The 25,894-nt window shown below is 37.5% G+C and overlaps 4 protein-coding genes and 1 pseudogene across 6 annotated transcripts; 2 read left to right on the top strand and 3 right to left on the bottom strand.

Annotated features, from left to right (window-relative positions):
• Positions 1 to 37: 37 nt before the first annotated feature.
• LOC126799481 (uncharacterized protein At3g27210) lies at positions 38 to 3,189 on the bottom strand. Of its 2 annotated transcripts, none has more exons than XM_050526688.1 (3): positions 2,868 to 3,189; positions 1,169 to 1,252; positions 38 to 754 (listed from the first exon to the last, which is right to left on the bottom strand). In XM_050526688.1, the coding sequence occupies exons 1-3, from the start codon at positions 3,061 to 3,063 to the stop codon at positions 342 to 344; spliced, it is 693 nt and encodes a 230-aa protein (XP_050382645.1). In that variant the 5' UTR covers positions 3,064 to 3,189; the 3' UTR covers positions 38 to 341. The 2 variants fall into 2 exon arrangements, with proteins under 2 accessions (XP_050382645.1, XP_050382646.1); XM_050526689.1 differs by having other exon boundaries at positions 1,169 to 1,249; positions 2,868 to 3,184.
• A 4,710-nt stretch (positions 3,190 to 7,899) lies between these two features.
• Positions 7,900 to 10,119, top strand: LOC126798876 (ribulose-phosphate 3-epimerase, cytoplasmic isoform). Its single transcript, XM_050525953.1, has 7 exons — positions 7,900 to 8,095; positions 8,223 to 8,227; positions 8,526 to 8,588; positions 8,694 to 8,800; positions 8,885 to 8,982; positions 9,219 to 9,353; positions 9,609 to 10,119. The coding sequence occupies exons 1-7, from the start codon at positions 7,979 to 7,981 to the stop codon at positions 9,759 to 9,761; spliced, it is 678 nt and encodes a 225-aa protein (XP_050381910.1). The 5' UTR covers positions 7,900 to 7,978; the 3' UTR covers positions 9,762 to 10,119.
• A 1,911-nt stretch (positions 10,120 to 12,030) lies between these two features.
• LOC126799472 (protein LYK2) lies at positions 12,031 to 14,504 on the top strand. 2 transcript variants are annotated; one of them, XM_050526677.1, is made up of 2 exons: positions 12,031 to 12,151; positions 12,251 to 14,504. In XM_050526677.1, exon 2 carries the CDS (start codon positions 12,282 to 12,284, stop codon positions 14,319 to 14,321), a length of 2,040 nt encoding a protein of 679 aa, XP_050382634.1. In that variant the 5' UTR covers positions 12,031 to 12,151; positions 12,251 to 12,281; the 3' UTR covers positions 14,322 to 14,504. The 2 variants fall into 2 exon arrangements, with proteins under 2 accessions (XP_050382634.1, XP_050382635.1); XM_050526678.1 differs by having other exon boundaries at positions 12,077 to 12,151; positions 12,221 to 14,504.
• A 386-nt stretch (positions 14,505 to 14,890) lies between these two features.
• Positions 14,891 to 16,969, bottom strand: LOC126797473 (endo-1,3(4)-beta-glucanase 1-like). Its single transcript, XM_050524097.1, has one exon. The coding sequence runs from the start codon at positions 16,967 to 16,969 to the stop codon at positions 14,891 to 14,893; it is 2,079 nt and encodes a 692-aa protein (XP_050380054.1).
• A 3,983-nt stretch (positions 16,970 to 20,952) lies between these two features.
• LOC126797472 (UPF0481 protein At3g47200-like) lies at positions 20,953 to 24,812 on the bottom strand (annotated as a pseudogene).
• Between the last annotated feature and the right edge of the window lie 1,082 nt (positions 24,813 to 25,894).

The following is a 25,894-nucleotide window of genomic DNA, read 5'->3' as shown; positions in this document are numbered from 1 at the left end:
AAATTTCACTGCAATTAAAAGTTATTAAGCACACCTATATGTAAATAACTTATTCACTGCAGCCAGCAATAGATAAGTTAGTCCTCTTGGTATTGCAACAAAGCAGAGGTGATTGCAGCTTGAAAATTTGTATCCAAGATTTCTCTCCTCTATTTATATCTACTACATGGGCAATATAATCTCATAGGAAATCTTCCGTTTACTCTTTACATGTCCTCCATCCCAAAATTCATAATTTCAACAGCAGGGATTACATGGGACTTCACAAATTATGGAGGTCGAAGTTTAGTCTCTGAACAGGTACTTCGCTTCTTCATTTACATTGTGTCACGGTGTCAGAATCAAGCTTTCTCAGCTACTGCAATGGTAGGGCTCATCTTCCTCCTCTGACTGGGGCTGCAAAAAGAAACAAAGGTAGGTAGGCAGCACTGTGTAGGCTTAATTGGCCTGCCTTCACTTAGATCCTCATTGGATGTCCTTTCGCTACCAGAAAAAGGAGTACCATTCCGAGATTTTTGAGGGAGGTCTTGAGTAGGCTTCACTCCCATCTTTCCATTAGTCATGGTCTGATCACCTGAGGCATCCATTGCCTCATCAGCTTCATCACCATCACTGAAGCTCTCGCGAAAGAGATCGGCAAGTTTTTTTTTCTTTTCAATTGGAGATGGAGCAGGAATAGAAACAGGAATAGGAGTTTTGTTGACATGAGAGAATTTGTGATGGACCGGAGTGTTACCACGTGATGGAGTGAAGTCTGCATAAGAGGCCAAAATGCCAATAAACAGGTTATGCAACAGCTCACATCCATATGGTATGAAATACAGGAGATGACTAAATCAAAGGTCTTCTGCATTTTGTATATTCTTTGTAATTCTGCTTAATCAACACGTTGTTCAGAGTTAAAAAAGAGAACAAAAACACCTTGTTGGTTATACCATTATATTAATTTTACTTTTTCAGTAATATAATCAGAATCACAGTGTTTCAAGCAGTGCAAATTAAGGTAGAACATCTCCTTGCTATCATACTACGTGCAACTCAAGATGGAACAACATATATATTTCTCACACAAGAAATGAACCCAAACAAACACACTGTAAATAGAGAGAACTGTACGAAATCATAAGCATGAAAGACAAAATGACACAGCCTTTGATTGACTTCTTACCACCATTGACACTGTAGAAATCATCTTCACAATCTGAATCCAACCAAGGCTTGGTATCAAAGAAGGCATCCTCTTTACTACCTACTAAAAAACAGTTAGTTATTAACTTTAACATCAATCAGTCTAGGCTTTGCAAAAATAAAATTGGCAGAGTACACTTATGACAGATCCTAAAAGTGCTAGCCTATAAAAACACCCCTCTCACAAACACCAGCATGTAGAAATTAAACAATGAACCAAGTTGGAACTGCAAGAAATTAGGTGCACCATGCCATGAGCATGACTTTTATCAACAAATTATATAAAACAAGGGAGTTCATAAAACAAAAATCGGATATTGTGGTAATGTAATGTCATCTAGGGGTGCAAGGAAGGCAAACATAAATCAAATCAATAATGAAAAATACTTAGAAGGGAAGTGAGGGGATCTGATATTCAAACATTACTTGATCAAAACTCAAAAGCCTCTAACTTTCTTATAGTTTCTAACGGTTCATGAAAATGATTAGCTCACTAACTCAACAAAATTAGAGTACCAATATACTCACAGTCACTAGTAATAAGAGTATAGAAACACATTCAAGTATACAAGACCGTTCAAATGTGGCCCATGCATAAGCCATAAGTTAGATTTTCATATGATCCTTACTGGTGCACACTAGTAATAAGACCACAAGAATTCATGGAGTTGCATCACTGTCAAATGTAATGAAAACAGGACCACAATTACTAAAAGTCCTCTATATTAAGTACCATTGATCATTGATGCAGAAAGTCAGAAACTACTGGAGACAGTGTGTAAACTGTAAGGACCTTAGCTTTCCTTAAAGTCTAGGACAGTGAATTGCACCTATCCCTGATATGATCCTGGGAAACCTGAGTTAAGAAAAGGTCCCTTAACTTTTTCCTATTTCAAGCAAGCCATAAAAAAACCATTTACTTGGAAGCTCAATACCAGTATTTACTTGAGAAACAAACAGAAGAGTGATCAGAACTGTGGTGCTCACTTCCTCTGGCAAAACATATGCTACTTCACAAGTAGCTCAAGCAAAATTTTCCCACTTCAATATCCACCATAGCAAAGAAATAAAACTATTGACCACATAAATAAAACATTTTTTCTTTGAAGGGTAATTGTACAACCACCAAAATTATCTCCAGCGCAAAGTAAAAAATAAATCAAAATAAAATTTGAGTTTTCTTTCCACCTAACCAACACTACAATCAAAACAAGAATAAGAACTTAGAAAACACATCACGTCTCAAAGTAAATGCACAACCGCTTCTTGAATCAAGGAGTCACCAGAAACATGATTATTGAAAAGAAGCAGGAGAATACATTTAAGCAATTTCCAACAACATACCATGAGCAAATACATAATGAAACTCAAGTATGAATGCAACTAGCATCATCATCATTTATAAGTGGCATGAAAATGACCCAACAACAAAGCTTTGCAAAATCTCATAACTCATAACTAATCAAACAGAGTTACACCAAAAAGTAACCAACTTTCACCAGCAAATGACATGAACTCATCACTTATGAAACAACAGAAAAACAGATTACCTTTTCATTCAAAAAAAAGAAGAAGAGGAACACAATAATAGAAAACTATAAAGACCAAAAAAGAAAGACACTTGATACGTTTGACCACAAAAACTGAAAAGAAGAGGAAGAAAAGATGAAGTATTTTACCGTAGTCTCGAAAAGCCGAAGCTGTGGAGCGAGCAGGCGACCACTGATCGTTGATCGGACGGCCACCGTTGGTAGCCTGTTTCTCTTTGACCGGGGACGGTGGAATAGAGGAGAGCTTGCCGGGTTTGGACCCGAATGTCATTCCGAGTTTCAAGGCTGACCCGGATTCCCTATGAGCCGAACCACACGCACCCATTTCTCTCTAAACAACTCCAACACAACAACACAAATATCTCCTCTGATGCTCTGAAAAACAGAGAGAGAGAGAGAGAGAGAGTAAAGTAGAAGTGGGAGAAAGAAAAAATGCGGGTATTTGGCGTTATGCTGAAGGAGAGTTTCTCCCTAAAGAAAAATCTCAAGTATAAGTTTCTAGAGAGAGAGAGAGAGCAGATGGTGAGAGGTGGTGGGGCCTACCTTCTCTGACGTTGAAGTCTTTTTTTTTTGGTTTGGTTTGGTTTTGTTCAAGGCTTTCCTTCTTTGGGGTTATTCGATGTGCGCAGTTTTCATGTCCATGGGGATTTTGAGTTCTGAAGAAGAAGGAAATATCAAATATGGGTGCGGTGGGTATTATGGACCTTTATCAATGGAGAGAGAGAGAGAGAGAGAGAGAGAGTTGCAGGGTCGCCATAGGAGGTAGGTGGTTGAAACTTGAAAGCGATGAACGAATGTGAAAGGTCATTAGGGCATAATAACACAGTTCCCATTGAGGAGGATAGGATGAACATAAATTCCAGGGAATCAAATTCAGTGTTACGTTGATTTCTTTCCTTTTCCCTTGAAATCCAACACGAGGATAATGGAGTTGGATTCGTTGCTTGGATGTAGTGCGTGAGGATTCTCCATTTAAGTTTTAATAGAAGATCGGTTACAAGATTTTTAAGATTGTAACAGTGTGTTACAGAAAAGAAGATGTAATCGATCATGTTGATGATTTATCATATCTTATTGGTTTTTTCTATATTGTTACTTCTTTAACATTTAAAGCCATGAATATGTTCTAGAATGAGTATGGAAAGTTTAGATTAATTATTAATTGGTTATGTCTCTTGATTTGAAATTAGAATATGAGTCATAAGGCTTACAAATACAGAAACCAGAATATTAATACATAGGCCAGAACAATATTGAAGCATGCCATAAGTTAGAAGTTGAATACATTAACAAGTGCATTATATATTGGCAGTTTTGTTTATTAATTTGGAGACGACTGTAAGATATATGTACCAAACTCATTTCACAGGTCAAGAAGTTACATCGCATTGAAAATGAATCCTTATTAGCTTCTCTTCCATGACTTTGAATCTCACTACCACTCAATTTATTGGTGCCCTGCTGAGTAGAATACTAGCTATATATAGGACGTCGAATAAATGAATAATGAAGACCGTCGTTTAAATAAATACATGAACGTGTAGTCGTGTACGTAAAAATTATACACCACGCAGATTACAGAAAGAGCCATGCTTTGACAAGATGGATCAAAACCAACCCAAAGTTAAACCTTATTGCTCTGTTCTGTCTTACCAGTTACCACCCTACCCTGTCAATCTCTTACTCTGTTTGAAACAACGTTATATCTATAGTTCTACACGATGGTGAGTATAATATTTCTTTATAAATATCAATCAAGTTTCGTTTGTTTATATATTCGTGATAATTATCATCGATGTTTTGTTTGTTTGAAGTTTCAACTTTTGTGATTATGCCTTGCCCCCGCAGGAGTCTTTGCATATATAATCGCCGTTTAAACTTGACAAAAGTATCAAAGCTATGGCTGAGAGTGAGAGGTGAGAGCATCACTAGTCTAAAGTTGAGAACCATCGATGGTAATTACCAAGAGTCCAAGACGATGACTGTTTTTACCCATACGCAAACCAAACATGTACGATTTAACCTGGTGAACTTACAGGGTTAATCTACTATACATCAATGTATGATACATATCATACATTTAACGGTTGATAACGAATATTATTTTTTGACCCCACTCACAAAACAATATCGACCGCCGGATGTGAGATGTATAACATATATTGATATATACTAGAATTTTCCGAACTTACAAGTTTCCAAAATAATTTTCTTCTCACTTGTTTTTCACTTGTTATTCTCGAACGATTATCTCTGTCCGTAAACAAGGTCACGTCTTTTTCAGGCATTGTTGGTCATGGAAAGTAGGCAACGCGATCGATGTTGACCCAGAAGTTAATCTATAACGACGATTCTTATCGATATCTTCTAGTTGTTTACCCCGATTTCGCTTATATGGGGAAGATGTATACCGACAATTATGAAAAATAAGAATCCCGTGGAGATATAGTTGTCATAATTCATAAGTAGGATTTGGAAGTTTGGATGTGAAAACAGTTTTCATAAAAAATATGATGCATGGGACTAAAGAAATGCATGCAAGATAGGTTTCCAGTGGGCTACATATGAACAAGAAAACACGGTTATTAATTAGGTAGCTTAATGTGTTTCCAATGCATATAGTCATACTTAATTACTATTAATCCCAATCAAAACCCAAACTTTTGAGATGACGCTGCAGAGACACAAGCTCTTCGAGTCTTGATTGACACATACCATATATAATTAAGTTGCATGCTTAGTTTATAAAATTAAGGTATTGCATGTGTTGCATTCTCTTTAGTTAAACTTCAAGATATATTACCGAGTATATATGCAGAGTCATTTTTAGTTTTGAACTATAGAAAAACGACCATGGATCATACACCATGCCAGTAAATTACTAATCGATATATAGATGCATATATAGTTGTTGTGCATGCTAACCATATCCTTGTGTCATCTAGCGGTAGATACTTTATAATACGTGTTTAGAGATAACTACTACTTGGATATTCAACCAAATTAGGCCATGCATAGTTGCACAATATAGCTGATTAAGCCAAATGAAGTTAACTAATGACAAATTGCTTATTGCCCAAATGAAAGAATATCGCCAAAGAATAGCGTAGAGTTTCACGTACTCTCATATACAAAGGGGAAAACGTACAAGTGATTCAAACAATGACATACAATAGAAGAAATGGAGAATATATATAATTGGGTGAGAGGTCCCATATATATCGCCTTTTAAAAGTTGAAAGGTATGTTAATAATTAAGAGTCGATGTGAAACCACTCAAACTCTTTAGCACGAGTGCTTACTAGTTACTACTGCAAATGAAAGAAGATATATAAAGTTGCACTAGCTTAATGATTCTCCTTTTGCCTCCAATGTCCGATGGATTTGATTCTTCGATTCAACAAAGGTGCAAGTATTGCCGACACCTTATTTGTTATAGACGTAACATCAATAATGGAGATAATTAATCAGTAACTACGTCAACCCAAATTTTATTGTTTAATATGTGACAAAAATTGATGTAGACAAATAGCTAGGTGGTGTGAACATATCCACATATTCTTATCATATCTTCTTGTTCTTGCATGTCTATCACCTAATCTAACAGTGTCACTATTTGATTTGGAATAATTATGTCTAGCAATTATCAATCAATCAAGTATATGGAATAAGGATAATTTCATAATTCATATGTGACGCGCCGTCCACGTGGTCTTGTTACGCCTATTGCCTCTTCTGATTTTTCAATGCTATTATTGTCACATTACAATTATACAAATAGTCGCATTCAACAACTAGTTTATGATTTCACTGCTGATTTCATTCAGTCATTGGATATTTATACATAGTGGATCATGTCAATGCCGATTCCACTATATGCTTATAGTGCCAACATATTCATCAAATTACATCAAGTCGATATAAAGTAACTATTTACGATATGTAAATCGATATTTAATTATGTAAAAACTTCATGTTTATGTATAACTAAAATAATATTCAAACGCGTCACATGATGCAACTTTTCGCCACTTATTTTTGTGTCTCACTATAATTGTCTTGGGCTAGTTGGGTGCTAGTTTTCTTATTGGGTATCATTTGTGATAAACATGATTAATATCCACTAAGCTACTCAAGTCAATGGGCTTATGTTGTCCCTAATTCAAGTCTCCATGGTGAAAAAGGTAAAAAGCAGACCCTGAGAATGACCAATTAACCGTTTACTATGCCGGAATTTCTATAGTAAAAAATTCAGTGACGTATGCCAACGACTCATCTGACCCAGGGTAGGCTGCATGGAATCGGGTGCGGATACGTGGAAGCGAAGCGTTTGGAAACGCGGAAGCGTTTTTTTTCAAAAAATTAAGGAAGCGGGTGCGTTTTGGAAGCGTCAGAATAATATATATATATATTATAAAATATTTTTATATTTTATTTTTTAATTATTTTATCTAGTATTAAAATAACTGGATAACTATTAATGACTTATTTTCTAACTCATGATTATCTTTAATTATAGCATTATTAAAGCTTCATTTCAAAATTCAAACAAAAGAATGTACAACATAGTGTGAAGGTGTTGGACACGTGCAAGTCAAAGAGACATCACTTAGATGAAATTGATAATAAAAAAATGTTCGTCTTCCCTCTGTTTCTCTTTCTCATATGGATTTTTTTTCATATCTCTCCACAACTCTCTGTCTTCTCTCTATTTCTCTCTCATCTGGATTTTCCTGATATATCTACCCCTTATTTCTGACACATATTAGATTGATTGATGATGATCATCTTTAATCGCTTAACGGAATAAATAAGAAGATGAGACGACAAGAAGAGTCTCAAGACATTGATTGATGAAATAGAGGTAGAGAAGGAATCACACTTCCAATTTGAAAGTCAACGCTTCCGCCGCGCTTCCAATTTGGAAGCTAACGCTTCAATCGAGCTTCCAATTTAGAAGCCAACGCTTCCAATTTGGAAGCCAACGCTTCCGCCGCGCTTCCAAACCCACCTTTTTCGGAATCGCGCTTCCGTCGAGCTTCCCCGCGCTTCCGAGCGCTTCCGCTCCCGTTTCCGCTTCCGAAGCGGGAATCGGTCGTCCAACCAAGCTTCCGTGCTATATAGGACCGAGTACACCAACCAAAGTACCAAACCAACCTTTTCCACTTTCCAGTTTCCTCAGCTGACTTGTTTATTCTGAATTGTCGTTCGTAGTGTCTCGCCCACCTAAATCGGAAAAAATGGTGGTGTCGGCGAAAATAGCACCGTCGATGCTGTCGTCGGACTTTGCCAATTTGGCGTCTGAAGCCCATCGCATGATCAAAGACGGCGCCGATTGGCTCCACATGGACATCATGGTATCAACTCCACTCTCCAATCCTTAAGTTCTGTTCTTTTTCGATGAATTCCTCTGTTGTTTTACCATGATCCATGTTTAAGAAACAAAGCTCAAAAATCGGTTGTTTCTGTTATTTCTATGTGCAGGACGGGTAGGTTCGGTTCGGTTCTTCTTGCTTATCAAGTAACTCGTATTACTCAAGTGGCTGCAAAAGAATTGGGTTTTGCATTTCGCCCTCTATTCTATTTTTGTTTACTTAGTTGTGTTTTGAGGCGTTGAAGTAGCTTGATTGATATTTAGAGGTAGAAAGAATATGAATTTGCGAGAACGAACATGAATTTGTGATTGCTAGTGCAGTAGGTATTGTGCATGACTGAATTTGGTACTGAAAGGAGCCAATTATGTTGCTTTTATGGTCTTTTATGTTGAATTTATGTTTTTATCATCAGGCACTTTGTCCCAAATCTAACACTTGGTGCTCCGATTATTCAGAGTCTGAGAAAGCATACAGAGTAATGCTTCCTGACTTGTTCTTTGTTCGTTTCTTCTGCTTAATGTGAATTGATTCAATTGAGTGTAAACTGATGATTGAAGGTGTCATTTTGGATTGTTCACAGTGCATATCTGGATTGTCATCTTATGGTCACGAATCCTCTTGATTATGTTGAACCGTTGGCAAAAGCTGGCGCTTCGGGTTTCACATTTCACGTTGAGGTAACCAGAGGTGGGTTGCGGTGATGTTGGATATGTCAGGTGGTGTTTGTGTTAATTCTTTCATTCAGACTTGGTTTATGTTTCCCCTGTGCAGATGATTGGCAAGAGCTTGTCAGAAGGATCAAGTCCAAAGGCATGACACCAGGTGTGGCACTAAAGCCAGGAACACCGATTGAAGAAGTTTTTCCTCTGGTGTGCCTTCTAGATCTGTAACCTTTCCTTTTTTTTTGTTACCTGTTATCTGGTGGCTCACTAGTTTGAATGCTTCTGTTTACATATATATATTTAGCCAGGTTTACTGGCCCTCCCTATTATTAACTTATAAAGCAAACTTTGATGTATTGTTGTATTGAATGCATTGTTGAAGTGTCAGTACATTCTACTCCAAAGAAGAATTTTGACTGAGAATTCAGCCTTTTAATCTACAGGTGGAAGGTGAAACTCATGTGGACATGGTCCTCGTTATGACTGTGGAACCTGGATTTGGTGGACAGAAGTTCATGCCAGAAACAATGGATAAGGTTCGCACACTGAGAAAGAAGTATCCTTCACTAGATATAGAGGTTAGCCAATCCCTTATGCTGAATTTATCTATTTCTTCATTTCTTACTGTGTCTATTGGTCTCATTATGGTGTATCAGACACCCCAGTGATAGCTGAATTATTGTCCCCATGTATTGTGTTTCCTCTTGCTTATGACATATACTTTTGTACACATTGAGTGCGTACATGATGATTAAGATAATATGAGTGTAGAAAACATACTTCAATCTCATTAGGATGACCCTACTTAATTCACTTTCAATGTCATTCCGTAGGTAGATGGTGGCTTAGGGCCTTCAACCATTGACATTGCAGCTTCAGCTGGAGCAAACTGTATAGTTGCTGGTAGTTCAGTGTTTGGAGACCCCGAACCTGCCAAAGTTATATCCCTTTTGAGAACTAGTGTTGAGGAATCTCAGAAAAATTAGATGATGCTGGTATAGGCAAGATCACAAGTCGGTTGTCCCAAACTATATTTACAAAGTGTATGTACATCTATGGTCTAATTGATGAGGTAATATTTGAAGCTTAAATGAGTCTTACTATTTGTCAAATTCATGTTGCTGTGTCCACTAGCATTTCACTTGTATACTATCTCAAGTGTAATAATCCTCGCCAACTTAGTTTTATTGCTTGAGGGTCTTTTATTGAATTTCACTATGATACTTATTACATCTTTTATTTCTGAAGTCCAAAGACCTATTCTGTGGCAATATCTCTTGAGTGATAGAAACCCCTCTGTTTGTTAGACTTGAATATCATGCAATCTTTGTGCTGATTTAATGATTCCCCTGCCTGAAGACATTATTACTTTCATTGTGATTTTCATCTTCACACATACATTTTTGTGACTTATTTGTCTGCTTTAATTTCGTTTTGCCTTGATTATTTTGGTGCCTGGATGTGTTAACTGCACTCATCATGAGCCAGATATTCCTTGCCTGATTTGCTGCTTTTTTAGCCTTTGAAATGCAACTAGTTGTAGGGGAAAAGATAACAATCACAAGTCAAGAACCGTTGGGTTGTTAACATTGGTAGATCCTGATTGCTTGCTTGTTTATACTTTATACCCTTTCTTGTTTAGATTCGAGCGACACTGGAAATTGGCAAGACTAAGCTTTATTTAAACCTTGAGACATGTATTAACCTTGATTTAGGGCCGTTAGAAAATTTAACGGTTGAGGGGGTGTGAGGGGGTTCTAGCATTACTGGAGAGTTCAAGCGCTACTCTTCTTCATGCTCGAATAAGAAGCTGGCTAGACTGGGCTACTTTCACAAGTTTCCTAAGACATCCCTGAAAATGAACCAGTTGATTGTGTAGCGAATAGACTAACACGTCAGTCTCTTGGATGATGGTTTGCTATTTGCTAGGAGTTTTTTATATATATGATTTTGCATGTGTGGGTGTACATATGTCGGATTGAGTTTTTGTTTATTTTCTTTGTCGGAGTTTATGAGGTCATGTTATTTTGTCCCCCTCCTTTTTTAGTTTGATTTCAATAAATTAAGGGCAGTTTGCATTATTAAAAAAAAGTTTCATGGATTAAGATGAAGATAATCCCCAGACAATCATGTCTACCACGTCAGTTCATGTTTATTTTTATCTCTAAGACATGTCCCTCATCTATCAATTTTTTTGGCACATGCATGATGCCACCCAGATCAAATAATATGCGATCTGCAAGACTCTTTTGATTTGGCATCCACTACCAGCCTAGTAACAGAAGAATCATTACATAAATACTCTACTTGTTTAGTGGCGACGATAAACATTTGAGAGATGTGAGATTACTACACCAGAATCCAAGATTTTACTTGCTTATTTCTTAAGGTTTAAGCACCTGAGCATTGTCGTATTACACGTGAGAGACAGTAGTCGTACTACTGTATTCTATTGAGAAACTTTTCATGTCTCGGCAAAGGCAGAGAGGGATGCTGCAAACTCCTAAAACCTTCTTGGTAACTAAATCTCTATTGACCAAGATTAGCTTAGATCAGTGCTGACCATGTGTTACCACATGGCTTCGCCTTATTGTTCGATTTTCGATTCATTGGTACTTGGGGGTTTCGTAGTTTGAGAGAAAAGTGCATCTCTATCTTGATACATACTGTGCTACATTCCCTTCATCTGCTCTCACCAGTTGAGTTTACAGATGTAAGACACAAAATCCTGCATATTCATTTGGTACTTGTGCAGTTTGTGCTTGAGCACCAAACATGCGTTCTCAGAAAATCCTTGCATCTTTTTAAGCTATTACTTTCCAAGTCCACAGATCTTGGAAAGTTGTACTTCACATTCAGACTCCCCGAACAAGTTTTTACTGAATCTGAATCTTAACTTTGTAAAGTGAGTAAAGGTTTCACTGGTTTAGTTTACCCTCTACTTCTGATGCTGAAACTGTAGCTGATACGTACTTATGGGTTTCATCATGTAGCTGTGACAAAACTTAATTATCATGGAAGCAAACACGGGCATGATGTGATGTGTTAATTTGTTGGTGGTGCGTGTCAGCCTACTGAACCTAGGATGTTCATCACCAACTTGACCTATCTTCAATGCAATACGTAGCCTCATTTTTCATGCCTCCCCTTTAACCTGCATAGCTTTCTCTTCAAATGTATAATGGATTTTTATTCTGCCTTTCTAAAATGATCATCCCCGCCTTTACACAACCCTTATAAGACCTGGTTTGTAGCCAACCAGTGGACTCAGAACTACTGAACTAGTTAGAAGAGGAGCCTAAACAGCTGGAAGCAGAGTTCATGTATAGAATTTCTGAATTTGTTATCCCCAAGAATCCTGTCCATGAACAACTTTGTGAGTTCTTGTATTTATAATTTCCATATTATATATTTTTATGGATCCAATATATTCACTGTCTCAAAGTAAGTTCTTTATCAACTTCATATTCTATAGGCCTTGTGTGTTGAAGTCACTGGTCATTGGCATGGCTGCTGCTTTGTTCACTAGTGAGCAGCTCTACTCGACATTATTCTTCTTCATTGTCTCGCTTCTTGTGTCTGCACTTGGACTACAGAACCAATTGCTAAGCTGTGAGTCCGAATCTCCAGATGCTTCTTCTGCCTACCACTGCAGCACTAGTACTAGTGGATCAAATGGATCATCATCACTCAACCATTGTGCCACATTTGCAATTCTTCGAACCAACTCATACTACTCCTCTCTCTTGAACCTGAGTTTTTACTTGGGGATCAACCGGTTTGAAATTGCAGAAGCAAATGGCTTTTCAGCAGACACGGAGTTTCTTCCGGAAGACCAGCCTTTGTTGATACCACTTGATTGCAAATGCAGCAATGAGGGCTTGTTTCAAGCGCAGTTGAGGAAAATTACCATCAGAGGTGAGAGTTTTTATGGCATTGCTGAAGCACTAGAGGGCTTGACAACTTGCAAAGCCATCCGAGAGAAGAACCCGAGTGTCTCTCCCTGGCAACTTGCTGATAAAATTGAACTACACATTCCATTGAGTTGTGCCTGTCCCTTCAAATCATCTCAGTCAAGACTCTTGCTTTCTTACCCGGTGAAGCAAGGTGATACCATTTCTTCTTTGGCCATTCAATTCAATACCACTCAAGAAGCGATCATATCTGCAAATAACATATCAACCTTTAGACCTCAAAACAGTTTAGTGCCACTTACATCTCTTCTGATTCCCCTCAATGCTAAACCGAAACTTGGTCCTCTAGAAAAGCCCCCCGAACCCAATTTGCGCTTTCCAGCAACTAGCATTCCAGCAATTAGTCCCCACAAGAAGAAAGCAAAAATGCACAGGGTTGGACTATATGTCGCAATCATTGTGGTGGCTGTTGGAGCTAGCATTGCAATTGCCGCGGCTTTGTTGGTAATCCAGTTGAGGAAGAAAAAACGGATCATTTCAGCCAAAGGAGTTGTTGATTTGGAACTACAGCAGCTTAGTCTAAGTGTAAGAACTACAAGTGACAAGAAGGTCTCGTTTGAAGGATCTCAAGATACTTTAGATGGTCACATTGTTGAAGCCACCACACCGCGCAAGGTTCTAGTGGAGACATATACCGTGGAGGAGTTGAGAAGAGCAACAGAGGACTTCAGTTCCAGCAACCACATAGAAGGGTCCGTATACTATGGCCGTCTCAGTGGCAACAACTTGGCAATAAAGCGCACCCAGCATGACACCATTTCAAGGATTGAGTTCGGGCTCTTCCATGATGCAATTCACCACCATCCAAACATAATGAGGCTGCTGGGAACATGTTTGACTGAGGGTCAAGAATCATTTCTGGTTTTCGAGTATGCAAGGAATGGATCGTTGAAGGATTGGCTTCATGGTGGATTGGCAATCAAAAACCAGTTCATTACTTCATGTGATTGTTTCTTAACGTGGAGCCAAAGGCTGAGGATATGTCTTGATGTGGCCATGGCATTACAGTACATGCACCACATAATGAACCCAAGCTATGTGCACCGAAATGTGAAGAGCCGAAACATTTTCTTGGATGAAGAATTCAATGCCAAGATTGGAAACTTTGGAATGGCCAAGTGTGTTGAAGATGATAATGAAAATTTGGCTCCTGAATATGTTAACCAAGGTGTGATTTATCCAAGCATTGATATATTTGCTTATGGAGTAGTGTTGTTGGAGGTGTTGTGCGGGCAGAAGGCATTAAGCAAGCCTAGTGAGATGGGACAAGGGAATAGTTTGTGGCTGTCAGAGAAACTAAAATCCATATTGCAGTCAGAAAATGCAGATGAGCTGAGGGAAGGGATCGACAGCGCATTGGGTGAGAATTATGCATTTGATGAAGCTTTTACATTAGCTAATCTTGCAAGTGCTTGTGTAAATGAAGACCCTAGTTTGAGACCGAGTGCGGGACAAGTTGTTGAGAAGCTTTCGAGACTGGTGGAAGAGTACGCGGTAGAAGGAGAAAATATGTTGATGAATGAGAGCTCTGCCAAACCTCTGGTGAAGGCAGCTGCTGCAAGCAACATGTGAATATTCGGATTCATAGATTCAGGGAAGAAGGATTCAAACAAAAGAGCATGTTCTAGCTAGCTAGCGGGTAAGCTTGCTGGTTGAATTTTATTGTCATAGCTGTTGGCATTTGATTATGTTAATATAGGGTGTTGTATATATATGTTATTGTCTCATCAAAATATATGTATTCATCAAGTATCTGACTATCTGAGAGCAACATGGAGAGCAAGTTGATTTCAACTCTGTATTATCTCCATTTCCTGATATAATAAAGGTGAAGAGCTCCAGCAGTAGTTGGTTTGTGAATTTTGTTTCAGAAAACTAGTCAAGAGAAACTAGATGTGTTTCCATTACAGTAATTTGTAGAGTATGTGGAACCATGCATTTTAATAACTGGAGTTCATAAAAAAAAACTGTAATAACATATAATTCTGACATAAATGTTTTTAAAATAATAATTCGAAAATAATTTTGATCCAAACAAAAGAATACTAGTATATACCCTAGAACTAGTAACAAGTTTGTAGTAGAGTTCATAATGTCTAAACACTAGAGTTCTAAAAATTCCAAATTCCTTGTCTTCGCTCCTAGCCTCTACTGTGGATCCACCATAAGAGATTGGTAAGTGAGTTCCCGTCATCGAAACCTTGCAAGTTTCTGATCTTTGCCAATGCCTCTTCTCTGTTATACATCCCTTCTAACGCATAAGCAAACCCTTTCCATTCATCAGCTACTCCTTCAACTGGCATTGTCCAACTTACAAGTTCCTCGACATAGCTAACATTAGAGAACAAGGCCTCAGTGATAGGCGAAATTGGCAGCACCTGAATTCCAAGCCTCTTCTCTTTTGACGTTGGAGAAGCAAACCAAAGTCCAGCGTCTCTCTTATTAGACCACACAACTCCAGTGATCTTGTTTTGACTTGTAAAAACATCCTCATACATGTTGTCTCCTTGGTGTACATGCCACCACGTCTGAGCTCCTTGAATTTCCAATGCAGCAAGCAATGATCCGATGGCAGCAAGATTAGTGTCATTGTAGGCTAACCCCATTAATGCAGCCGAGTAGTAAGCATTCACTGCCTCACTCGTACTCTCTTGATTACAACCGTCTGCAAATTCTGTTAGGCCTCCAGCCCATGAATGTAAACTATAAAGATCAAAATTTCTCAACCGCGTATATTTTGCATCTAATGTGCTGTTTAAGTTCATAAAATCTCCGGCAAGTGCATAAGCTTGATCCCTATGCTTGATCCCCCATGTCGGGTCCATCTTTGTAAGAACCGAAATCGAATAGAGGAAGTAGCCAATATGAAAATGGTGATCGTTATACACCCCAAACCCGTAATCCGCACCTTCATTCAATGCTCCATTTTTAGTGACAAGTCCACCCCATGAACCATCATACCAGAAACCATCACCACTGAAAGTCCCATCTAACCATGGCTCGATTGCATCCTTCAAGAACTTTGTGATTTGTGGAATCAAATGGTCAAAACTCACCTCTTCAGCAATCAAGGCCAACCTCGCAGCCCTGGCAATCAGTTTGCCATAAAAGTAGGAATCCGTCTTCGAAATGGGAGTCGAAATTAGAGCCTCGACATCAGCAGAAAGAGCGGAAATAATTTCGGTTTGTGATGCTTTGTCTTGGACACCTTTGATCGAATGCCAAGTGACTGGAAGAGGTGGTATTTTCAACACCCAAGACTTTCCCACAACGCCTACTAGATCACCATCAATGCTTGTATACTTGAATTTCTCAAGCACAGTGACATTATTTTGTAGAAGCTTAATATGTAGAGGATGAGCTAGCATAAGCAAATCCCCATGGGTTTTTGGAATTTTCTCCCATCTGTAGTCTAAAGAAAACGGCTCCTCTTTAAACACAGCCTCACCGGACGTCGGGTAACAAGCACAAAACTGGTCGAGAACTAGCTCGTGTTCTGGACCCGGCAACAATGCAACCCTAATGATGCCGTAAAACTCATCTGAAGTGATAGATGACGGGTCGCTCTTATTGAGGACTATGGGAGAAGAAGAGTAAAGCAGCCATGTCTGGTCGTTATCGAGCTTGAGTGTGTGCTTTTGATTGGCTGCAGTTGAAGACAATGAAGTGATTGCATGAGCGGTGGAGATGGAAAACGCCGTGGGATTGTAGACGAAGAATGTCAAGTAGGGACTTCCGCGGACGAGGAAGAAGCGGAGATTGGAGGAGGGGAAGTCCAGAGTGACGCTAAGATCGTTGAAGGAAGACACTAGATGACGTTGGTTGTTGTCATCTTGTGTGGTGGAGATGGTGAGATCAGCGGTGAAGTTCTGGAGTATGAAATTCTCCGTTGGGATGCGGTTAGGGTAACAGAGAGTTAAGGAAGAGCCGGAGGATTTAATTTGGTAAGGGTGGAAGTATTCAGGCTGGCTGCCGTCGCCCACGACTAAGTTCTGGAAGAATGAGTTTGTGGGGAGAGGGGTTGAGAGGAGCTCTTGGGAAAAGAACTCTGAAGGTTCGGGGAGAATTGTGGATTGTGCTTCTGGGAAGGAGAAACGGCTCGGAGTTTTAGGGTTTTCTGGTTGAGAGAGTAATAGTCTAGCTTGGGATTGAGGAATGAGCGAACTGAAGGTGATGATGATGAACAATATCATCAAAGTAATTGTATTCTTAAACGTCATTGGTTAAGAGTCTGTTTTGTGTTTTTGTGATGGATTGGTTCAGTGTGGTGCTTATATAGGGAGTATTATTAGTCCTGTTATGGTGAGGAATTTGGAAAAATAAACAAAGGATTAGCAAATGCATTGGGAATTATAGAGCCTGTGGGAAAGTAGAAGTGTGAAATCACATGCCTTCCGTTTATAGGAAAACTTACTCTATAAAATCGGTCTCCCTGTGGCCAGGGCACCCGGTTTCTAGACTAACGGGTTAAAACTATTTTACATGGGTCTCATTAGGGATTAGTCTCATGCCGGAAGAATTACTTCGGCCATGGGGATACCCTGATACCCGGTTCCTAGACTGGTCTCTCCGTTTCGGTATGAAACGGTGTATCACCATAGAACATTAAAGGGATTTCCTCCGCTAGATTTGCCTTCGGATCCCACATAGAAAATATCTTGAAACTGGAAATAAAAAAAAAATCGGTCTCCCAATCCAAACTACTAATTATCTTTATTTATTCCTTATTTTAATTGCATGTATTTATCGTTAATAATGCACGGGAAAAGACCGTCAAATTCTTATATTTATCTTTCCATCTCCATTGCGCGCCATCGAATTGATAAAAACACAAGCTGATGATTGAGGTGGCCTTAATTTGGCAGCATGAGCTTCGTAATTTATACATCAAACAATGCCGCGTATATCGTGGTACGTAAGCAAGTGCATGGTACTTTCGTAATTGCGCGGGAAAGATTGGCAAAGTACAAAACGACGACTATATATAGGAAAAAAAGTTAATATATTATACATCAATGTATGTTATATATCTCACATCCGACGGTTGACAACAAATATTATTTTTGTGACCTCACTCACAAAACAATATCGACCGTTAGATGTAAGATGTATAACATACATTAATGTATATTAGAATTTTCCGAAAAAAAAGAGCTGTCTTTATTTATGTGTCAACGCTACAGCTTCCTAGCTAGGAGATGAGCAACTGACGAGGGAGGGAATCGAAGAGCAACTCCGGCTGTATTTTCCACGGTGTTAACTATTAAAGTTCAAGAACCTTAGAGCGGCATGACGCTCAATTGTTTTGGTCTACTACGCATGTAATTGCATGTAGTGATCAAATTTATAATTAATTCTCATGAGATATCTCTGCAATTAACTTTTATACAAATCAAAATCAGCCATGGTTGATAATAAGCTAGGTTGTACAAATAACAAACAATTATATAGTCTCTTAAGGAAATAATTATCAACATCGAAATGCTGTAGTTAACATATGTAATAACCCGAATTTTTAGAAACTAAATGTCGAGTATTTTCAAAGTGTTAAACTTGTGAAATTAATTCAAGACGACAATTGGAGGTTTGCAACATTTCGAAACGAAAACGGAAACGTTCTCGGATCGTTTAATTAGAAAACGTAACGTTACCGCAACGTATAGATCGACTTTTATTCCGTCGCTCGGTTGCGAAAACTTCCTTCACGAAAGTCGTAGAGCTCATCGATACAAATTCGTGGACACATCATGCGTTCGAATCGGACGTCGGACGCGAAAGTTATTAACGTCGGAAGTTCGTTTCCGATTTTGGAAATAGTATAAAAGGAAAGAGATGAAATTAAAAATCAGAAAATCAGATTTTTCTAAAAATCAGTTCGGGTACTGTTCACTGAGCTCGGGTACTATTCATCCGACCCAAAAACCTTCTCCGGCCAATTTCTCCACCATCTGACGTCGCCTCGTGTCGTGCCACCTATCAAACTGACGGGCTCGACGAGCTCCATCTTTTGGGCTACGCCTTGCACTCCGGCGACAACCACACGCGGTGTAGCAACCGCCGGAAGTTACTGCTGTGGCGGCGCCGCCTCCTCCGGCCACCATGGCTCGAGATTCTTGAGGGGTTTTGCTTGTCTCAGTCCCAGCAACATTCCCACAAAAGGAATCGAGCCAAATCGAAGTGTAAGTACCCGAATCAAAATTTCAATTTCTAGGGTTTGTGAATAGTGCCGATTTTATGTTCTTCGTTGTTTGGACTGTTTAGACTCGGATTTAGACCTTGGTGTCAACTAGGAAGTTGTTGTAAATGTTGTTTAGGTTGTGGTGGTGAAATTTGGTGATGATTGGTGGCGGTCTGTGAACAGTAACGACGAATGAATAGTAACTGTGAATAGTAACTCCGCATGAATAGTGATCTGTAACAGTAACTGTGAATAATGATCTGTAACAGTAAAATGTGAATAGTGATCTATAACAGTAAATGTGAACAGTGCGTGGTAAAACAGTACTATGAACAGTGTTTTGTACAACATTGACTGTGAACAGTTGTTTAGTAAAAACAGTGATTAGTAAACATGAACAGTGTTCCGTGAACAATGTTTTATGAACAATATTTAGCTGTGCTGAACTCGTCACCTGATATTTTAAGTATCATTTTCTAAGCATTTATCGTGCTATTAGGTGACTGACGAAACGAGTGAGGAAATTACTTTCAGGGTCGTGGAAGTTGCACGCAGGAAAGAAGGTGAGTAAAATCTCACATATTTACGAATCTACCCTTGCGGTGATTCTAAGATATTTGCAAGAGTTTTTAATATTGAAATACGACATGTATACAATATAATGGATTCTATATATATTGTATAAATGGTAATAAGTACATATATATATAATTTGCTATATTACATACTGTTATGAATTCATCTGGATTAGGTTAATTCGATGACAAGCATGTGAGTTTAATATGGAGATTGTTTAACGTTTTGTCTTCGGACGTGTTTATAAATTATGACATGTATAAGATATAATGGATTATATATATATATCGTATAAATGGTAAATAAATACATATATATATATATAGTTTGCTATATAATATACTGTTATGATTTTATTGTGATGATGTCATTTTGATGACAAGATATATCGAGCATGTGATTTTGATTTGTACAATATGATGTGAGATTATTGTACGTGATTTTAACATTGAGATTGTTAAAATGTTGATTTGTCTTCGGACGTGATTTTGTACAATATGATGTGAGATTATTGTACGTGTTTGGCAAGTCGGAACCTAGCCTTTGGCCGGGCGAAAGTTACGATACAGTTAGAGCTCTAGTCTGTCTGCCTTAGTACTGCATGTGAGGTAACGGGTGGTTATCTGCTCATGGGTACTCAGATTGTTTTGGATGTTGGGTAGCGGGTGGCTATCCAATATCGGCGGTGTATTACGAGAGGGGTAACAGATGTGTACCAGCGTTCTTGGTACCCGTAATATAAATGCATTTGGGTAACCAGAAGGGTTACTTAATTTCTCATGAGCGTTTTATTTCATATTTATTTGGGACGACCAGATGGGCCGTCCATTGACTCATGAGTGCATTTATATTTGTTGATTTCTGGATTTTCGTATATATTAATATGCGAGTTATATTTTCATTTTACTCATACGAGCTGTAAAGCTTACCGGGTTTGTGTTTACAATCCTGGTGCACCAATTCGATGGTGTAGTGGATAACTCCGCATGTGTGGATTAGCGGGAATTGACGGACCGCTCAGAGGACTTGAAGTTATTTATCTCCAGCTTGTGTGAGGATTTTGTGTGACTATCTTGTGAGGTTGTTGTGAGGATTATACATTTCCATTTGTTATAACGTTGAATTATAATTTGGTTTGTAATAATCGGTTTGACTGAGTTGTATTTTGAATTCAGAGATAATCCGCTGTGGCATTTTAAATGATTTCGATTTCATTGAGATTGTTTGATGTTTAACGACTTTGAAATTTTGAGTTTTTAAGCTTGAAATTTTGGGGTCGTTAGAACATAACAAATGACCAACTGGCAAAGCCTTATTGTTGTCGGGAAAAAAAAAAATACTGGCAAAGCCTTATTTGGTAAGCTTGTTTCTTTATGCTTGAAAGAAAATGAAAGGCAAAACAAATAAAATTAAGATGCATAACATGTGACGGCCAACGTTATTCACGAGCTAGCCACGAGGATGATCGTACGACTGGATTGTGTATATGGTCTGCAAGAAAGTGAGGACCAGGAGGACAAAAGCTCCAATACAAGCGATAGTAGACCATGGTGTTGTAAAATAATCACGTATTAACTCTGAAATAAGTTTCTTCACCCTGACTTTCGGCCGAAGGTAATATGAAAGCACATCTTCGCAGAGTCCATCGTAGTCATAGCCAATGACTGTGGTGTCAATGTAGACATCGCTGAAGAACTTGGAAGCATCATCAGCACTCAACCAGTTGGCTAATATATGTTTGTCACACAGAAGATTTACATCCGCATTTGTATCGATGAGGTTATCCATCAAAACCGCGTAAGATGTTATCGTGTGCTTGCAACTGTGATAAAACTGCTCGAAAGCCATGAGGTTCCTGAACAAAGGACCTGTCCTCTCATCGATAGTCAGAGTAGGAATGGTGAAAACGCCGTTTTTGAAAGTTATCTTCAATATGCAACCTGCTGCTTTGGGCTTTTGAAATGTTACGCCTGCTTCTGAAAGAGTAGCAGCACTAGGTATCCTCTGTGGCAAGAGGTTCACCTTTGAATATTTGGGGGGAGCGTTGGAGTCTAATCAGATCAAGTATGTGAAGTATCTCAAGAGGAGAGTTGGAGTTACGGTAGCTGAAAATGCTAGGATCAGCCGCTGAATCTTTGAAGAAGTCGATTACCACTTGACTGAGGGGGAGGGCGGGGTCAGGGTTACCACGTGCACGCTCAATTTCGTTATACAAAAAGTCGAGCACAAACCAAGGTATCTGATTTTCAAGCAACAGAAGATCATGGTACAGATACTCGAGCATACAAGACACGCTGAAAATAGGGTCGTCATTATCTTGATCACGATCGGCATGGGATTCCTTCCGAAATAATTCTATCAAGAAACAACCATCGAGTATGAACATCTTTATGAAGTCGGTCTGGCCAAGATCATGGCATGGGTCTGAATAACAACACCGGGCCTGTTCTTCCATTCCCTTGATGCTTTCAGTCAAGCTATCAAGGCTCAATGCTAATGTGCACGAGAGAAGACATTTTAAATACCACTTCTTCACATTTTCCACGAGTTGGAACTTTTTACCTCCTCGGTGAAGTGGCCCAATTGAGACCACATCAGGGTCGTATGCCGGCTCATTTTGTCTTCTTAGCACCTCCGGAAGTTTGAAGATGCAACATGAAGAAGGCAGAGGTGATTCGGCCTCCGACAGCTCTGAAATGAAGTCGCTTTTCCATTGTTCATTAACTGAAACGCTTTCATCCACTTGCCCCTTTTCTATATCACTCCTACATGCCATGCCCTCTTTACGTATTGGAGATCTGAAATACAAATTTTCTCGAGTGATTATAATATTCTGTAAATGAATGTCCCTGCTAATGTAATTTGTAGATTAGGGTTTACTAATATTCTGGGAAACTTAATTAAAGGATGTTTTAGAGAATCCTTAAATGAAAAATGTTTTGGCGCCATATCAAGCGCCACAATCCCACGTGACATGTCACGTCACATTACCATGTCAGCAATTACAATAATCACAAAATGTCATTTTTAAATGAAAATATAATATTATTCTTGTTAATCTAACGGTTCTACATTATTATATATATAAATTGTAGTTCTTTTTATATCATTTATTTTTCAAAATACTTTCAAAATGTAATAAAAAAATATGATATATACAAAGTATGCTTGAAATATATAGATATATATACGTGTGTGTATGCATGTGTGCGTGCGGACGATATATATATATATATATATATATATATATATATATGCGTGTGTGTATGTGGGGTGCTTATATGGTAATTATATAAATTAATTATAACAACTAATTAATCATAAATATAAATTAATTAAATAAGAAATTCATGAATCTTACCATATTTGTCACTAAAAAAATTACCATAGACAAAAACTGTATTAAATATTGTATTAATTAAGATATATATACTCTAGAAAAAATAACATTTGTTACCTTACATATCCTCTTAAATCGATTATACCCTAACAAAAGAATATTCTCTTTTAGAAAAAAACCAAAAGAATCTTACCAAAAGTTTTCATCTAAATATAAATGTTGTAGTTACCATACATCGTCTGAAATTTAAAAATAAATATATTTTGTTCACATATATATATTTTGTAAATATATTTTATGTATATATACATATATATTTCATGCGTGCACACACATATTTCAAGCATATTTTCATAAATTTTAATTTTTTAGATTGTATTTTAGAAGCATTATTGTGATGAAAAAGAAGAAATGATAAAAAGAACAAAAAAATATTTTAATAATAATTTATAACCGTTGGATTAACAAAGATATGATTGTTTTTCATTTAAAATGACATTTTTATATAATTTTAATTGTTGATGTGGCAATGTGACATGACATGCTACGTAGGATTGCGGTGCCAAATTTGGCACCATATTATGGCTCCCTAGCACTCCTCATATAGGATGATAAATAAATTGTTAGATAGAAGTATCTAAATTTTGAGTAAAAGTTTCATGGATAAGATGTTCTTTGCAGTCAGAGAGTTATATATACTATTTATAATCCAAACATATTTTGTAAATTTAAATGGATGTGAAATTACATAATGACCTTTATATCATATATTAGTTTCAAATTGTCTTAAATATTAAAATGACATTTTAGTAAATGAAAATATAAAGATAAAACAGTAAATACAAAAGAGTTGGTAACAACTCACTACTCTATTAACTTTAATTGTATAACTGTTGGTATTTATTAATTAAAAAAATAAAAATCACATTGACTAGTATTGAAAAACCAAAGACCTAAAATTATAACATTAGCGATAGGAAACATTCTACCTTTCTAATTAACATACATAGACAAATCAGCGACGTAAAATTTGAAGTGGAGATAGGAAGATAAACATGTACTTTTTTTTTTGAGAATGGAAGATAAAACATGTACCTGGAACTGAGACAAGTTGCATGACCATTCAGCAAGGAAAGGGGCCTGCCATTAAGGGGAGAATATCAGAGAAAAGATCACCTCTGTTTGGTGTGAATGTGCACGTACAATCGTACATCAAAACGCGATTGGGCTTATTTATAGAACGCGAAATATAATCTTCAAACACACAAGAAGCAAAAATGATTGACATTTTTAATTGCAGAAGCAAAGAGCATAACATATTTTTTTTTCTCATTCCAGACGCAAAGAACAATCAAAACTCTTGAATGAGAATATATGTAAAAGCAAAATAAAGTGCAGCCAGGAATCCAGGAATGGAGATGTTGAGAAAAAAGAAGGAAAATGCTCCATAAATCTGCATGTATACGACTACACTTGTACACTTGAAGCCCACATCGAAGGGAGAAACATCGAGATAAAATTGCGAAGTAAACTCTCTGGTACTTGCATCTGACACAACAGATCGATATGTGTTGCGCGCATGCATGTGAATCTCGTGCACCTGTAACTTAAAGCATGGGCTGCGTGGCTTGAATAGATCTAACTCTTACGAAATGTTGGCATGCTTTGTTTATTGTTTGAACGTTAAGCCATGAAAAGAGATGAATACTTATACCACCATGATGCATGCATGGTGTTGATGAAATTAAAACCTCAAAAAAAGAAAAAGGATGAAGATAGAAATTCATTCTTCCTGGTGTTTTTTTTTTCAAAGATGAAACCAAGTTAAAAACATGAGATAATCACCTGGATACGTACAGAAAACAAACTGGAAATGTTTTTTTTTTTGTACTCCTTGATGATCAGGGAGGCGGCTTTTCCTAATCCTGATAGAAATCTATTATCTTCCATTAAGTTACATGAGGACCATCGTCAACTAGTACCACAATCAGTTATAGTACAAGCCATTAAATCGCTAACAGAGGCAATGTGAATCTCAAGTACGTATGAAGGGAGAGTTGATCGATCCTCCCGAATGTGTTCTATAGTAATTTGATTTGGTACTTAGTTGATTCAGTTTTTTTTTTATTGGGCAGGGCAATTATTGCCATGAATTTGGGCATATGGTCAATTTTCATATGTAGAACCAAGCTCGATTTGGTACTTTTGATTTAACTTTTGGTTTCCTATCATCATGATAAGCAATGATTCTATGCCTTGATTTCTCCTGTGATTATGTACCTTGATTTCTCTGTCCGAATTATGTGAAATTTTGTAGAGATAATCTTGAAAAGCATACCTAAATATTGAATCAATTATAGTGAAAAAAATTGACCGAAAAGTGTGCTAAAATTGGAACTTCACTCTAAAATTTCAGAGTGAAGCTTCACTCTGGATAGAGACTAATATATATATATATATATATATATATATATATATAGGGCACTTCTAGTGAGAGATCTATTTTTTGGGTTTAAAAAAGGGATATCTCACTTGACCAACCTTTCGATTATATTTTTACATCTCAACCGTTCAACTTCTAGAGTCTAATGTATAGATCACCTATGTAAAAATTCAGCAAAAATGGAGATGTTTAAGTCATTCAAAAATGGAATTTAAACTTATAAACATGAACGGTTCTGATTTGACAGATTTTGTGCGTCCATTGTTATCACCAAGTTTGATACCTTAACGATCACCATTTTGCCTCAAAATTTACAGAGATGATCACCTATGTAAAAATTCAGCAAAAATGGAGATGTTTAAGTCATTCAAAAATGGAATTTAAACTTATAAACATGAACGGTTCTGATTTGACAGATTTTGTGCGTCCATTGTTATCACCAAGTTTGATACCTTAACGATCACCATTTTGCCTCAAAATTTACAGAGATGATCTACACATTAGACTCTAAAAGTTGAAAGGTGGAGATGTGAAAATGTAATCGAAAAATTAGTGAATGAACTATTCCTTTAAAATACAAAAAAAAAAGATCTCTTAGTGGTAGGATG

Source organism: Argentina anserina, chromosome 6 (assembly GCF_933775445.1).
Source record: "Argentina anserina chromosome 6, drPotAnse1.1, whole genome shotgun sequence".
NCBI lineage: Eukaryota > Viridiplantae > Streptophyta > Magnoliopsida > Rosales > Rosaceae > Argentina > Argentina anserina.
Note: the sequence above shows the minus strand (reverse complement) of the source record. Positions and strands in the feature narration are given on the sequence as shown.